Here is a 16,660-nt window from a genome sequence, read left to right as displayed (position 1 = left end):
CTTTATCTGGAGAAAAAATCAAACCACACGAGTTAGAAAATTGATTGTCGAATAGTGTTAGGTGAAGAAAAATCCATAAACGCGGGCAGTCCGGATTCTGGACCGGTTGAAAGATCCAAACCCTCAAATAGACAAGACACGGACCTTCCCAACTTAAGCAGACATGCACTTGAGTCTAATAATTTTACAAAATTTGTTCTATGTAAGAAACAATTTTTTAATAGGAATATGTAATGTCATAAATACTTTTTATTCAAACGTTAGTGTAACCTTTGGAATGCATTCAATATAGAATGTGTAGATCGAAACACAAGGAACGGTGTAGATGAAAAGGAACTCAAGAAGAATGTTTAGTTCGGCTTTTCAATATGTTGTTCCCTCGTGTAAGGAGCACTGTCTAGCTATGGAAACCGCTGGAAGGCAGTTTGTAGGCAAAATAAGAGTCAGGTTTTACAGTCAAACACAACATTTCTAAATCTCTACTTCTTTTGTATCCATCACTAATAAAAAATGGAAATGCCCTTTTATTCGAGGTGGTACCTTCATGTTGATTCATATACAAAGTAGAATAATCGACACTACAAAGCATGTGCAAATCTTAGATCTCGGACTTAAAAGAGTTAAACAACTCTTTAGTAAAAAGGTGAAAGAATAAGTCGCTCTGTGCACACCACATGTCTGCTTGCAGTTATTATACAAAGTTGATCAAAGCTGCATACCCGGAATTTGGCAGGCTGCTGAATCCTTTACGAGAGGAAAGGCAGCCGAATCCGAAGCCTTTTCCACCTGCTTCTAGACAAGGATGGACGCAGGGCTAGTATATGTTCTGGCATGAAGTCATGCCTTGTCAATATACCCACCAGTGGAGGTCGCTGCAATAGTCACAATGATGAACCAAGAGCTAACAGATGTAGACTATAGAGTCCCCAAAGTCTTGTAAAGCCCAAAAATCTCACAAACAAACCAAATGTATAAATTCACATGTCTCTAATCTGTTCTCCCTTACCTCTATTTAAACTATTTTTTTTAGTATTAGCAAGTTATGTATCAAGCACCTCACATTCTAGTGCCTATCAGAATCTAATAAGATGATGATGATAACAGCTATAAAAGGAGAAACCACGATCACTTACATTGGATAATTTTGGTATGACCAGTATGTGCCTTAGGCCAACTTCACGGAAGAGGACAAGAGCCTTTGCAAGTGACATCGTTTCCAAAACAGTGTAAGGAGAAGCATTAGAGAACGGGTGTAAATCCAAATACATATTCAATTCTTCTTCGCTTAATTCCACATCCTCTATCCTATCACCCCTCCCTGAACCCTTCTTCGCAAACTCATCTGCCTTGAACTGAGCAAGTGTATTGGAGTCAAAAGCCACTGGACTAGATAAGAACACTCGTTTCTTTAGCAAAGTCAGAATATGATCCCTGAGGATTAGACCGCACAGAACAGAAGCTGGAGCGAGTGGTGGCCCATCAACCACAGGGAAGCCATTGTGATTGGTGGTTTTGAGAACGTGTACAATAGTCTCGATTTTCTCGATGCCCTTGAAGACTTGTAGCGGTCCTGTAACTACATCACCAACTGTAAGCTGCCTCATGTAAGGCTCTACATGGCTGTGGAGGTACGGAAACCCTTTTATCTTCATGATGAGGTTATAGATGTTGGCATTGAAAGCATCAGCAACTGTTTTCGAAATCAAGAGGACCACCATCATCATAGGTAGAAGAAGCAGATTATTAGTCAGCTCAAGGAGAATAACACACAAGGAAACGGTCATCCTCATTGATCCGCCAAGAAAAGACGCAGCACCGAGCACAGCATATAGGCCATCATTCAGATTTTTTGAACCGAGCAGCATCCCTACAAACCGTCCATAAGATGCTCCCGTTACGATAACCGGTACAAACAGCCCCGCTGGAGCAACAATGCCGTAGCTAAGAATGCTGAGGAAGAAGCAGGTGATGAAGAACACGAGAACCGACAAGTAATGGAACTCAAAGTCTGTGTTTTTGCTGAAAAGGTTTTTGATGGCATCATCATTCGTGTTGAAAATGAGGCTAGCTAGGTCGTTGTAGTGACCAGGTGGGCATTGGTATTTCTTAAAGTTGCCAGACCGGCCAATTGTAGGGCACTCCTCTAAGGCATCTGCAGGGCAAGGCTGGCATGATGCAAGAAATGGCAATCCGAAAAGAAGGCATGACGTGAAAATTGATATCGCGCAAGCGAGGATGATTTTCCAAGCAACCCCTTTCCTGGACAGAATAAAGGAAGTTAGAAAAATGCTTGTACTCTGTCTGTATTATACAACCAAATCCAAAGAACATAGCTTACTCATAAATGTAGTTGTAAGCTCGAAGAACCTTCTCAAGGAGAAAGTTATAAATGCTACCCAAAATACCACCGACAAATCCAAGGAGAAGAACAGGAAGTACATCCCCTAAATGATATGATGCATTTTCTGAATAGACATCAAACACTATCAACCCTCCTTTACCAAATAACCCGCACTTTCCACTTAAGCACACATCGATTAGAGCCCTGAGAACGATCGCCACAACGGCCGTTGAAAAGAAGATTCTCCATAAAAGCGCACTCCTCCACCAAGACGACATCTCCTCAAGGGCGAAGAGGACACCACCTACAGGAGCACGAAAGGAGGCAGCAATACCAGCAGCTGAACCACAAGTAACAAGGTCTCGTCGGTCCCTATCATTGTTGAAATACCGAAGCCACCTCCAAGTCAAGCCATATCTTTTAGAGCCGCCCTGACCAAGTATGGAGGCAACGCAGGCACCAGTGTGCACCATAGGCCCCGCCTTACCAATGAGAAGAGACCCCGACACTGCAGATATGTTCCCAATGATCTGTAATCCAAAGCAAAATTCAAGTTGAGCAATTTTCAACCTTGAGACAAAATATATCAACTGAAAATGCTGCAGGAGTGGTGCAGTCAGGCCTATGTAATACTCCTTCCATTTCAAAATAAATGATGTTTTATGGAGTTTTTGATGTTTCAAAATAGATTATGTTTTCATATTTCAATGTACTTTTTCACTTTATCAAATACTGTGTAATCATTCATATTTTATAGTCTGTTCTGTGATTGGTTGAATAATTTTAAATTTATATTTTAATAATATTTTTTTGATAAAAAATAAGTTTCTTAATAGTTGTACCACATCTCATGTATTTTGAAACGGAGAGAGTATTTCACATAGTTTGTAATAGCATAATTAACCAACACGTTTAAAAAAGAATGCTTTACCTTGACAAGCAAAGTGCGAAGTGAGAATATCTCAGGCGCATCAACACCGTTCAAATAAGCCTTGACTTCAGGTATACCGGAACCAGCAGCAGCAGGGGCAACAAAAGCGGTGATGACGGAGGCAAAGAGAGTGAGAATCAGGTTTGTAACAGTGAAAACAAAGAAGCCCATGCTGTACCTGTTTTTCAACAATGTTTAAGCTCAACCAAACATTGATACCATACAAAGCAGAGTTAGTTAGTTAGATACCTTCCGGCTAACATCATGTTAGAAGTGACGACGAACTTAACGCCGGCGAGATTCTCGACGGCGAGGTTGTTGGTGAAACCGATGAGACTAACAATGATCCCGATGAAGAAACAGAGAAGCCACTTCATGAACACGTATTGGAAGATCTGCGTCTTGCTACGAGCTCTCCAGTCCTGCTTGAAGAAATCATTCTCCGCGATCCTATAAAATTAAAATTAAATAGCTCTAATATTAGGAAACAGAAAAGCAAAGTGGAATTGAGGAGATTTGGTACTCGTAATCGAGGCTTTCGACTGGGCAGAGGTTGGAGCCGACGATGGCGACTTGAGAGGAGGAGTTGGTTGCGTGACGGAGGGAAGGGAGTAGCGGAACGGCCACGGAATCCTCCCTCGTGGAATCCGGCATCTCTCTCTCTATCAAAATACTAATTGGGAAGATGATGATGATGATGATGATGTTGGGACTCTTCCACTGTCAGAAGAGAAGAGAAGAGAAGTCAATTAGTTTTCTCCAAAAAAGGATATGTATCAGATATAATGATTAGTTGGACCTCTTTTTTTTATTATTATTTTTAAAACCTTTTTGTTAGAGAACACAAATAGGACTAGAGATGTATACGATGGACTACATAATTAGAAAACGGGAAAATATTTAAGAAGGGAGAAGGATTGTGAACGTTTGTTTTTTTTATCAATTACCACTCTTTGGTAAATGTGAATGTCTTTTTTTTTTTTTTTTGAGAAAAAGACCAAAATAGCACTAAATCAAGTTTTTGTTCCCAAACTAGCACTTAAGGCCAAAAGTCACAAAAATAACACTCAAGAGGTGGGGTTTAGGGTTTAGAGTTTAGGGTTTAGGGTTTAGAGTTTAGGTTTTAGGGTTTAGAGTTGAGAAGTGAGGTTTTGGAAATAAGATTTCAAATTTTGAAAAATTAAAAAATTTAAATTTTTCAAAAGATAAAATGCTATTTTGGTCATTTTAGTTTTTGAGTGCTATTTTTGTGATATAAACTTAAGAAGGTGCTATTTTAGAGATTTGCCCTTTTTTTTCTATCATCTACCACTATATCACTGAATTAAATTTCTTTAACTGTTAGAATGTACGAATTTACCGACCATCTACACTATTAAAACAGAATCCTTCTTAAAATTATACCCTTAACTTTTTCAATTAATTACAAAAAATTCTATTACTTTTTTCAGTTGTTTTAAATGGTTTTCGGAAATTAAAAGCCCAACAATTAGAAAAGTAACATGTTTATGTCCAATTAAATAAAACAGTCCAATAATTTAAACAATATATCCATCGTTTTTTAAGCATATTTTGCGTATGTTTACTAACCCATCCATATTCGTTTGTGTTCTAACCCTATATCCTAAAGTTCTATTCAAACCCTATTAACACCATTAAAAACCCGTTGTCCAAAAAACTATACCAAATATATTGGAATTCATTATAATGCCTATGTCTTATTTAAAATTTTCTTATATGAAATTGCTGAAATATATTAAATATTATCTTTCAATAATATTAATTATACTATTATAGTATAGGGTTAGCATATTTCGAAATCATTATTTTCAATGCTATTGACCCTTTAAACAGCCAATAATATTTAAATATTTATATTTACCAAATTTGTTATATAAATATAAATATAAAATATAATAAATAGAAACTCATAAATGTTCGGATTCAAATCAAATAAATTCCAAGAATATTCTCTATAACATCCATTTTTGTAATTGCTACATACAATAAATTCAAAAGATAATATATAGAAACAAGATTTTCCGATGTAACTAAATTAACTTGATGAAGACGCAGAGAATATATTATGTTTGACATGGCAACTGAATTTCCCGAATACTAATCTTAAAAGATAGAGATATTTGATAATAAAAAGAGGATCCTCCAACTTATTTGCTATTCTATATTATTTATACCTTAAATAAATAGATATGTAAATAAAATAATTTTCTAAATATTTCTCCCATTGTATTATATTGGTGTTTCACAGTATGAGGATTTTTTTTATTTTACCTAAATTATTTGAAATTATTTAAAACAGAAATGTAACCAGAACCAAAAAATTCGAAAATTTTATATATCCATACCACACAAAATATCAAAATATTCAATCACTTTAACCAAAACTCAACTTCATATATTTCTAAACCAAAAATCACAACCAAACTGAAATCGAAAACCAATAAAAAAAATTAGAATCAAAACGAAAACCGAAAATGTTTCTGGCGAAACAAAGTAGTTAACAAACAGCTATATCAATATATTTGTCAACAAATATACTCCCGCGCTTTGAAAAATCTAGTATAACATATAAGCAATGGTGGATCTACAAATATAATATTTATCGGTGGCAAACTTATAAACACAGTTTAATAACTTTATACAAAATTATACTAATTAAAAAGTATTTGGTGCACCCCTTCTACACTGAACATAGTTTCACCAATAGGCCCGGTTTAAAAAATTAACTCGCCCTATGCATATTTTTTTTTCTCTTTCTAACAATGGTAAGCGAATTTTAAAATTGGACTCTCAGGGGGGTGTATTGAATCATGGATTTTAAAGTGTTTTGGTTTTGTTTTAAAATCCCCTGTTATTCAACTAATGATTTCTATTTTTTTTTCCAAATCATGTGTTATTGAATATGACATTTATCTAAAGTCACTAAAAGTTACATGTCATATACTGTTATTCAATTAACAATTTACAAAAACAAAATCAAATCTACTGTTATTCAAAAATAAACAATTTTGAAAGAAAAACCTATGAAAAGGATTTGAAGCAAACTTTTTATTATTATTTTCAGTCATAACTAGTTTAACTCAAATCCCACCTCTGTACCTGTTATTTGGAAAGACCCAAATTCAATATTAAAAATTGGCCAAAGGAAAAAACGATCCATATCCTTGACCACAACAATGACGATGAAGCTCACACCTCTGTACCTGTTACTCCGCCACCGTCTCTCCAAAATCAGTGGTGGCCAGGATTCAGCGTGATTTGGACTAGTGTAAGATTCAATGCTGCCTAATTCTGTCTACAATGGAGCTAGTGTAAGATTCAATGTTTCTCAGTATTTATACACATAGTCCGATTAATGTTTATGTAGCAGCTTTGTTATTGTGCCATATCTACGGGCTACCACTCGTTGTATTACGAGGAAGATACACTGCTTCTGATCTTGTTAACATACAAGAGGTTTAAGATCACTATTTTTATGTCTTTACTATTTTTACGGCATTGACAAAGAAGACTAAAAAAGTTTGTTGTGGGGAAGTGTTGATGGCAGGTCTCTGTTTTGTATTGTTGGAATCACAGTTTCTATGTTTCTTTTTGTTGCAGGATATCTAACAAACTTATTTACATGAGTTAAACCTATTTGCGTAAATCCTTGCCTCTTAAGAGAGAAAAAGCTACAAGAAATTAGAGGTTTGGTTCACCCAACTTTGTCAAGTGCAGTTGAAACACTTTGCTTCAACTCTCAAAACTCAAAAGCTTGAGGAAGTATTCTTCTATGAGACTACTTGCTCCAAATATGCAAGCTAAGGTAGTAGATTAGAGCTTTCATTTTGTCCTTCCACCATAAAAGCGAGGAAGTCTCTGAATGTAACATGTAAGGTACACAGGCTAGCAATGCTGATTTTTATTTTTGTTTTGGATAAATATATATCTTGTTGATATCTTTAGGGGCTGCTCCTTAGAAATATATGACGGACTTCTTTTACGTTTAGTTGTTTAATTAGAGTTAGAAGCTATGAATATATATCAAAATAATATGATCGTTTGCAGAGATTCTTGGTCACTAAGTTATTAATATTAAGTATTGCTAAATTGCTATTTACCATTTATTTACCATATTTCTTCATCACATTAAGTTACATACATTAATAAGCTATAGTTAAGAGAAAATTATCATTTATTATATCACGCTCGCTAATAACTTAGATAAACCCTATAATTTGAACAAGAATGCAACACACCTTCTCCTAAAAATAGGGAGACAGAATAGGTAGAGGGCCGGTCCTAGGCTAAAGCCCATAAAGCAAGGGGTTTAGGGACCAAAATTTATATATTTTCTTGGGGCGCCAAATGTTGACAATTTAATCATTTTAGCTTAGTGGTTCGCGTACTTGTTCTGTATTGTTTCAGGTAGCGAATTCGGTTCTGGTTCTTTTTTACTACTTCTTTTGTTTTTGGAAAATAATAGCAATAAATTTACCCAATTTAAAGATATGACGATTTACTTACCATTTCTAATAAATTTGGTCTCTTTTATCCTAAATGTTATATTAAATGACATTAAATAAACAATTTAATAAAGCAAACGGTAGTTTTTGTTTGGATAGCAAACTTTAGTTATTTATTTTAAGTAGACGTTTTTCTTTTTTTTGAAAGAATGTAAAATTTTATTCAGTCAAAACTTTGTACATCTAGTGCATCTGATTTGTACAGAGATAATCTATACTCTAAAAAAAATTTCCTCATGGTGATTACTCCCTAGTAGCAAACCAAGTGGTCAAACTCTCTTCCAAGTATTTGTGTCCCAACCCTTTCACCGATAGCAACTTAAGCCTGATGGTTTTATCTACAAACTTGATGAGGGTAGTAGCAGGCTGTGGCTGCTCTCCATACCTGCGAGCGTTCCTTTCTCTCCACAACGCATGAACTGTCGCTTGGAAAGCGTAGCGAATAAGAAACTGCTCTGTGGGTGGCATCCTTGCGCTCGAGATGATCTCTACTAGGTCATTCCATGATGTAGTAAATGCTCTCTGAAGAATCCCTCCTACTAAGGCCTTCCAAATCTGCTTTGAGTAGTCGCAACTAAAGAAGAGATGGTGGCAAGTTTCATTTGTTACCTCGCAGAGTACGCAAGTTGCATCAACTGCCCCATTCCATTGTTGTATCCTGTCATAGGTCTGCAGACGTTGGCGGAGTGCAACCCAAACAAGAAAGGAGTATTTTGGTGTGGATTGCGTGAACCAAATACCCTTACTCCATTCGCAGATTTGTTGTGTAGATCGTATCTGTAGCCAGGTTTTCTTTGATGAAAAACACTAGCATACTTCCCTTCTTTCTGTTTCCAAAGAGGTATGTCTTCTTCTTCACTGGAATCAGCTTGAAGAAGTGCAATCTCATTTTCTATCTCGTTTAGGAGGCTCAGCCTGTGTCTTCTTCTCCGATGATTACCAAGAACATCAGCCATCACCGCATTTTCAGAGATGCCCATAGCAATGTATCCTCGTTCTCCCAACACGTCCTTTAGACATCCAAGTGGTGACCACACATCAAACCAGAATGATGTTACTTTCCCATTTCGGACTTCTCTTTTGAAGAACTGCTTTGCAAGCTCACGGAGTTTCAGTAGCTTTCGCCAAACCCATGATCCAGATGTAGCAGTTTCTTTTACCGACCACAGTGATCCCTTCCTGATCAGATAACAATGCACCCATCGAACCCAAAGCGAGTTACGCGCAGAGTGAATCCTCCAGATTATTTTCAAACCATGAACCACGTTTACTTCTTTTAGTGGCCTGAGCCCCAACCCCCCTTCCTGTTTCGGTAAGCAGACATCTTTCCAGCTTACTTTGGCTTTGCTTGTTTTCAGTTCAGGTCCTGACCACAAGAAAGCTGAGCAAAGCCGCTCAATTTCTTTCAGAGAGCTGCTAGGGAGTCTAAACGCTTGCATCCAGAAGTTTGTGAGGCTTGCGATAACAGATTTGATAAGTTGTAAACGACCACCGTGTGATAAGAACCTGCCCGTCCATGACTTCATTCTTTTGCGGATTTTCTCGACCAATGGTAGGTAATCTTGAACTGTCATACGTTTAGTCAAGAGGGGGAGCCCCAGATAGCGGACAGGCAACTGTCCCGAGGCCAGAGGGAAGGTGCTTAGGATGTCTTCTTCTTCATTTTGAGTGGTACCCGCTGTGTAGAGTGTAGACTTCTCAAGGCTGATCTTCAGACCTGATATCGCTGCAAACTCATCAAATACTCGAAGTATACCTTCAATAGAGCGTTTTGTGCCGTCCGTAAACACCATGAGATCGTCTGCAAAGCTCAAATGTGTTAGAAGGATGTTCTTACACCGAGGATGATAGCCGACCAAGCCCCTTTCAGCCGCTTTATCAATCATGTGAGAGAGAACATTCATGCAGATGACAGTGAGGTAGGGGGACAGAGCACACCCTTGCCTTAAACCTCTCTTGCTCTGAAAAAATCCGGCTAACTCCCCGTTGATCTGCACGGAGAAGGAGGCCGTGCAGACACAAAGCTCAATCCAATGAATAAATTCCTCTGGTATGTTTAGTGCTCTCAATGTGTTCAAGAGGAAATTCCAATGAACTGTGTCGAAAGCTTTAGCAATATCGATCTTCAGAGCACATCTCGGCGTGATGTCTTCCTTGTGATAGTCTTTCACAATTTCAGTTGCCAGTAGAAGGTTCTCCACCAGTAGCCTATCCTTCACGAATGCTGATTGGTTTGGAGAGATGCATCGAGGAAGAGTGCCTTTTAGCCTGTTAGCTATGATCTTCGAGATCACCTTGTACAAGACATTGCAGCAAGAGATCGGTCTATAATCCTTCATCTCAGTCACAGATTCCTTCTTGGGTATGAGAGCTAGAATTGTTGAGTTCAGGCCCTTTGGAAGAAACCCTTTACTGAAGAAGGATTGTACTGCGATGGTGAAGTCCTTTGCAATTACACTCCAAGAGGCTTTGAAGAACTCAACTGAGTATCCGTCGGGGCCTGGAGATTTATTGCTCTGCATATGAAAGAGAACTTCTCGGATCTCCTCCTCAGTTACCGGCCTGATAAGCGAGGACCTCTCTTCATTACTGCACCGGAAGGGAACAATTTCTTGCAATTCTGAAACTGTCTTGTTTTGGATATCAGTCGGTTCAGAACTGAGAAACTCTTTGAAAAATCTCTCGGCCTCTGTTTTAATGTCATCTTGCGATGTCACCACTCTTCCAGAAGGACATTTGATTTCTCTGATGCCATTCCGGACTTCTCTGGCCTTGGCAGCATTATGGAAAGCCTTATTGTTATTGTCGCCCACTTGAAGCCAGTGAAGTTTCGATCGCTGCTTCAGAACCTTTTCCTCAATGGCTGATACTCTCTGCCATCTTTCATTTGCCACCATCTCTGCATGAACATTGTCTGATGTTGGGTCTCGAAACAATTTCTCCTGTTTTTCACAGAGGTCCAGGTAGGCTTCCTTAACCTTTCTCGTTAGTTCTCCCAATTTGGCTTTACTCAGGTTTCGAATCAGGGGCTTTAGAGCTTTAAGAGACTTTGAAAATCTATAAAGCGCTGAGGTAGAATCAAACAGCGGTTGAGTATCTCTCCAGAAGTCCTGAACCACTGCAAGGAGTTCTGGCATATCAGCAAGGGCGTTTGAGAACTTGAACGGTTTCCTTTTGCAGGACAAGAGAGTTGAGGCACACTTGATTCATATGGTTTCATGATTCATAAGAGGATGTGTTTGCATGTGCAGCACAATAATCTCAAACCACATAGATTTATTGTTCAATATTGTTTACTCTCTGTTTCTCCACATGTTAAGCTGCCAAGTGATTTTTAATCTCCACATTTTAGTGTCTTTTCATGTCATGTACGAATTCATCTTTTAGGATTTGCTTCTCAATCCAAGTATCATGTTATGTGCCTTTTGTATTCCAGTCTCAGGGTTAAGCTATTCCAAAGTTATGATACTCTTCTCTACTATTGCTAACCATAGTTTAAGATGGTTTGCAAGTTATTGTAAATTTGTTAATTACTTAACAGATAACCCTCTACGTACAATACATACTTTTCACAAAGAAAAACAAAAAGATGAAAATTTATTATAATATTATTTAATTTTTTTATCAAACTCAAGACAACTAAAATATATATGAATTTAAGCTGACATAACTTTCCCATTTTAATCACTAAACTCAAGTTTTGAAAAATGAATAAAAGGTAACAAAATTTCAATAAATGACTGATATATAATCAAAATAAAAATTAAAAAATAGTTTTAGAGACAAAAAAATATAATAATAAAATTATCAAAAATACATAATAAATCCAAAACATACATAATATGACACTGAATACATAAATTTTAAGAAAAGATTAGAGAAATTCATAACAACAAAGAATAGATGAATTAATTTACCATAATGTTTTTTTTTGTGTTGCATCAAACCAAAGTGAACAAAAATTAAAATTAAAATTAAAATAGTTTAACTCATCGATTTTTCTTTTTCTTAGGTATAAAATAAGGCAAAGAAAAACTAATAAGAAATTATTGAAAACCATCACCAAAAATAATACATAACTAAAACAAAACTTTCCAGAAAGTCAGAAACAAGCAATAAAAATATAAAAATATATTTCCGTGAATAGTGAAAAACTCTAGAAATAGAAAAATATAATAGTGTAAAGTGCTAATCTAAAGTTATTTTTTCCATTTAACTATCTAAAACATACCACCATTTATTTATTCAAAAATATAAATATATAACTTAAGTTATGTTTTCCTTAATCAAATAAACATGATGCTAATGCATGACAATAAATAAAAAGAGTTTATATAAGAATAATTGATTGATAAATTGTTTTTAAAAAAATCCATATTAAACATTTGTGAAATGTAAAACTTAAATAATTAATTAATTTTCGTCCAAAGAGTGGACATATCCCTAGATACAATAATAAAATTCATCATGTTTGATCATCCTAAACAAATTCAGTGTAAAATTCACATAATGTTCGTATATTTCATTTGAAACGTTTTAGTTTAGTATAATTTCAGTAATAAAATTTAAAATGTAGTAAATGTTATGTGTTATCCAAATGATACTTAATAGTATATTTATGTTCTCTAAATTAAATATATATTCACTACTCAAACCACAACGAGCTCATCATCAACATGGATGGCAAAATGTTGGCTGCTAATTTCATGAAGAATTAAAACACAAAATACTAATTTCCATAGTAAACAATTGTACAATATAAACAAAATATTTATAAAAATAATAGGCAATTGTTCTGCGCGTAGCGCGGACACACTACTAGTAAGTTAATAAATTATCAAAAGGACAAATCTTTAAAATAGCACATTTCTAAGTTTATATCACAAAAATAGCACTCAAAAACTAAAATGACCAAAATAACATTTCATCTTTTGAAAAATTTAATTTTTTTTATTTTTCAAAATTTGAAATCTTATCCCCAAAACCTCACTTCTCAACTCTAAACCCTAAAACCTAAACTCTAAACCCTAAACCCTAAATTCTAAACCCTAAACCCCACCCCTTGAGTGCTATTTTTGTGACTTTTGACCTTGAGTGCTAGTTTGGGAATAGAAACTTGATTTAATGCTATTTTGGTCTTTTTCTAAAATCAAAATCCCAAAACTATTAATTTACGAAGGTATCATATTTTAAATATTTAGAGTAGCAGATCTACAAGAGTTTTCCAAAGCAACCCCTCGAAACAAATTTGTTCGATGTAGTGGACCTTTTCTTTAATTTATTTTTGTGGACACCCAACCCTAATTCGTTTCTTCCCCACAACTCTCATCTTCTCGCGGCCCCAACCCTAGGCTTTCCAATTCCTCAGCTCTTCGATTTTTTGGTAAGCTAATCTCTCCCATCTTCGCGTTTAGCCAAATACCCCCCCCCCAATACTTTTTTTTGATTTACCGATTCAAAAAGTCGCAGACGACATAGTTTTGCGAATTGAGGGATTGTCTTTGTGTTTTATGAATTGCTGTTAGAGTTTTGAGGATCTGAATCTTACAATTGTTCTATTGCCCTTTTGTATTTTGTTTTCAATTCAAAGACAAAAAATTGCTTCTCTCTTTATCCCTTTAGTGAATGAGCAACACTGTAATAAAAAAAATGAATTTGTTAATGATCATCATCTTAAAACGCTGTATTTATTAACATTAACTTTTGCTGTAATTTTACTAAAAAATGAATCAAGACAACACAATTTGCTTGTTGTGTGTGTATTCTTATGTAATTTTTTTCTGTTGTTTCGTCAGGATTTTATTTTTTGTGGGTATGGGAAAAGGTAAGCTTATACTGATCTGCCAATCTGGCGGCAAGTTTGTGACGGACGATGATGGGACAATGACTTATACTGGAGGAGAGGCAGAAGCTATAGATATTAATCATGAAACCTCTTTTCATGACTTTAAGCTCAAACTGGCCAAACTATGGAACTTGGACTTTGATTCTTTGTCCCTCAAGTATTTTCTCCCCGGAAACCGAACAACCCTTATCACCATGAGACAAGAGAAAGACATGAAGAGGATGTATGATTTTCATCTGAGCTCCGTCAGCGCTGAAGTTTTTGTAACAGGACAAGAAGGCTTCCACTCTCAAGCACCTGCTAACTGGTATGTTCTTATATGACCCATGTTCTGTTTCAATGGTTGCATAATCCATTTGATGAATTTATTTGCAGGTCTGATAATATAGCAGTGAGAGCAGACACTACACTTATAGCATATGGGAATGTAGCTAATGTACCCATTGAAGTTGCCACAGAAGATAACAGCCTCGTTGATGTTAGTTTGATATCTAGAAAGGTCGTCGCCCCCAGGTTTACTTCTGAATCCAGTGGTCTTGTTGAGATTCCTGTAACCGTATCGACTGGTCCAGTGGTACCAGCCAAATCAACTTCGAAGAAACCCAAGCGGAAAGGGAAGACGACCAGTCTTGCTTCCAGTAACTATAAACTGACTCCCAGAAGTTCCAAACAAACAGTGATGGGTTCAAAAAGCTCCTCTCCGATGTCCCCTGCGAGTGTTAGTAAACGAAGACGTGTGATGGAAGAACCCAGCATGTTGCTCCAGGATGAAAACGCCGGCGAGACAAGGAGAAGATCCTTAAGAAACAGGGGAGAAATTCGAAAGCCTGTAATAGAAACTGATGAGGATGAATATCTCTTAAGTGACGAAGATGATGCTCACGATAATCTTGATGTAGATGATGACAAGGACTACGTGCAGGATATTGATGCCTATTACCCTGAAACCGAGGATGTTGACTCTGAACCCCAGATGATGAATTATTCCATCGCTGGTGTTAAGGATGGTTCTGTAGAGAGCTTGGTAGCCTCATGGAAACTTTGCATTACCGGCGTGGGTCAGGGATTCGAGAGTGTCGTTGAGTTTCGTGACGCGTTGCAGAAGTACGCCGTTGCTTGTCGTTTTGGGTACAGGTTAAGGAAGAATGAATCGAACCGAGCGTGTGGGGTTTGTTTGGTTGGAGGCTGTCCTTGGAAGATTTATGCATCATGGGTACCATCAGAAAGCATGTTTAGGATAAAGAAGTTTAACAGGAGGCATACATGTGGGGGAGAATCTTGGAAGTCTGCTCATCCAAAAAAGAACTGGGTGGTGAGTATCATCAAGGAGAGGCTGCAGGAGAATCCAAATCAGAAGACTAAGAACATCGCCGACTCCATCTTTCAAGATTTTGGTATTGAGCTGAGTTATTGCACCATTAGACGAGGCATTGATGAAGCCAAAGGAGGGCTTCACACATCATTCAAAGACGCATATAAGCATTTGCCTCTTTTTGTGAATAAGGTTGTTGAGACAAACCCTGGAAGTATAGTTGATCTTGTGGTTGGTGAGGACAAGAGATTTCAGCGGCTTTTTCTGTCTTTCCGGTCTTGTATAAATGGGTTTCTAACTGGTTGCAGGCCGCTTCTTTTCCTTGATGCCATTCCCTTTAAGTCGAGGTATCATGAGATTTTGTTAACAGCTTCTGCCTTGGATGGAGATGATGGTGTGCTTCCAGTGGCATTAGCCCTTGTTGATGTGGAAACTGACGAAACTTGGCGTTGGTTTCTTGAACAAGTAAAGGTAGCTGTGCCAAGTTTACGACCCCTTACCTTCGTCTCTGACCGTGAGAAAGGCCTAGTGAGTTCTGTGTTGGAGATTTTCGAGAACGCACATCATGGTTATTCCATTCATTACTTGATGGAGGATTTTATGAGAAGCCTGAGAGGTCCGTTTCTTGGAGACGGGAAGCCATCCTTATCGTACTATCTACTGGCTGCAGCACGTGCTGATCGACTTGATGGGTTTAAGGTATACACTGAGCAGATAAAACGAGTGTCTCCGAAAGCTTATGATTGGGTAATGGAGATTGAAGGAAAGCACTGGGCCAATGCGTTGTTTGAAGGTGAACCATACAGCCACATAACCTCAGATGTGGGAGAGATCTACTCGAAATGGATTGGAGAAATTCAGGAGACATCAATCGTCCTGAAGCTTGTGGTGTTTGTGAGTAGAATCGTGGAGTTGGTTAACAGTAGCCAGGAGAAGTCAAGAGAGTGGTTCAGCCACCTTGTGCCATCTAAGGAGGAAAGTCTAGTGGAAGAATGCAAGAAAGCAAGCACGCTTAAAGTTTTCTTTTGCTCCGACACACTTTTCGAGGTTCACGATGGGTCTGTTCAGCTCGTGGACATGAGTAACCAAACATGCAGCTGCTTCGGGTGGAAGCCCACTGGTCTTCCTTGCCAGCATGCGATTGCTGTCCTAAACACCAAAGGCAGAAATGTTTATGAGTACTGTTCAAGTTTCTTTACAGTTGAGAGTTACCGTTCAACGTATTCAGAGGCTCTGGGGCCAGTTGCGATCGACTTACCTTCAGTGGAGAATGAAGGGAGCAGCAAGGAAGAGGAAGAACAAGTACTTCCGCCTCTGTTTTCGCGGGTTCAGGGAGTGGACAAAAGAATCAAGGACAGGAAAAGAGGACGATCCGTGTGCTGTACAAAGTGTGGAGGAGTAGGACATAACAAGGCTACTTGCAAGGATGATTGATCATTCTTGTGTTTGGCCTGTTTCTGGTCATTACATTTGTACAGAGGTTTGCATCTTTCTTCATAGATTTTGTTTGGAACCACAAGAAGATCCGGTAAGGATTTCTCTCTCCCTTTTCTTGCTCTCACCTTAATTTAGTGTATAAAGTAATAAACTCAGGAAAGTGTTATGCTTTGTGGTTATGTGTTGCTTTGGATACACTAATACCTTTTTATAGTCTTTCTAACAGTTATTTGACTACAGCTAAATTTTCTTTCTTCCCTTTGTATCA

The 16,660-nt window shown here is 37.4% G+C and overlaps 2 protein-coding genes across 2 annotated transcripts; one reads left to right on the top strand and one right to left on the bottom strand.

Moving 5' to 3' along the window:
- Window positions 1-501: 501 nt before the first annotated feature.
- Window positions 502-4,065, bottom strand: LOC106390910 (putative chloride channel-like protein CLC-g). The gene is made up of 6 exons (XM_013831460.3): window positions 3,796-4,065; window positions 3,522-3,722; window positions 3,273-3,450; window positions 2,339-2,871; window positions 1,134-2,259; window positions 502-872 (listed from the first exon to the last, which is right to left on the bottom strand). The coding sequence occupies exons 1-6, from the start codon at window positions 3,924-3,926 to the stop codon at window positions 747-749; spliced, it is 2,295 nt and encodes a 764-aa protein (XP_013686914.2). The 5' UTR covers window positions 3,927-4,065; the 3' UTR covers window positions 502-746.
- An 8,922-nt stretch (window positions 4,066-12,987) lies between these two features.
- LOC106390907 lies at window positions 12,988-16,660 on the top strand. Its single transcript, XM_013831455.3, has 3 exons — window positions 12,988-13,181; window positions 13,594-13,950; window positions 14,019-16,660. The coding sequence occupies exons 2-3, from the start codon at window positions 13,613-13,615 to the stop codon at window positions 16,387-16,389; spliced, it is 2,709 nt and encodes a 902-aa protein (XP_013686909.2). The 5' UTR covers window positions 12,988-13,181; window positions 13,594-13,612; the 3' UTR covers window positions 16,390-16,660.

Source organism: Brassica napus, chromosome A8 (assembly GCF_020379485.1).
Source record: "Brassica napus cultivar Da-Ae chromosome A8, Da-Ae, whole genome shotgun sequence".
In the NCBI taxonomy this organism is placed as follows: Eukaryota; Viridiplantae; Streptophyta; class Magnoliopsida; order Brassicales; family Brassicaceae; genus Brassica; species Brassica napus.
This window is presented reverse-complemented; position numbering and strand designations above follow the sequence as displayed.

Excerpts from the sequence above, each read along its gene's own strand:
- LOC106390907 (XM_013831455.3), top strand. The coding sequence starts at position 13,613 with ATGGGAAAAGGTAAGCTTATACTGATCTGCCAATCTGGCGGCAAGTTT. Across the intron at positions 13,951-14,018 it reads TCTCAAGCACCTGCTAACTG|GTCTGATAATATAGCAGTGA; the intron begins GTATGTTCTTAT and ends ATTTATTTGCAG.
- LOC106390910 (XM_013831460.3), bottom strand. The coding sequence starts at position 3,926 with ATGCCGGATTCCACGAGGGAGGATTCCGTGGCCGTTCCGCTACTCCCT. Across the intron at positions 3,451-3,521 it reads AACATGATGTTAGCCGGAAG|GTACAGCATGGGCTTCTTTG; the intron begins GTATCTAACTAA and ends GTTGAAAAACAG. Across the intron at positions 873-1,133 it reads TCATACCAAAATTATCCAAT|CGACCTCCACTGGTGGGTAT; the intron begins GTAAGTGATCGT and ends TGACTATTGCAG.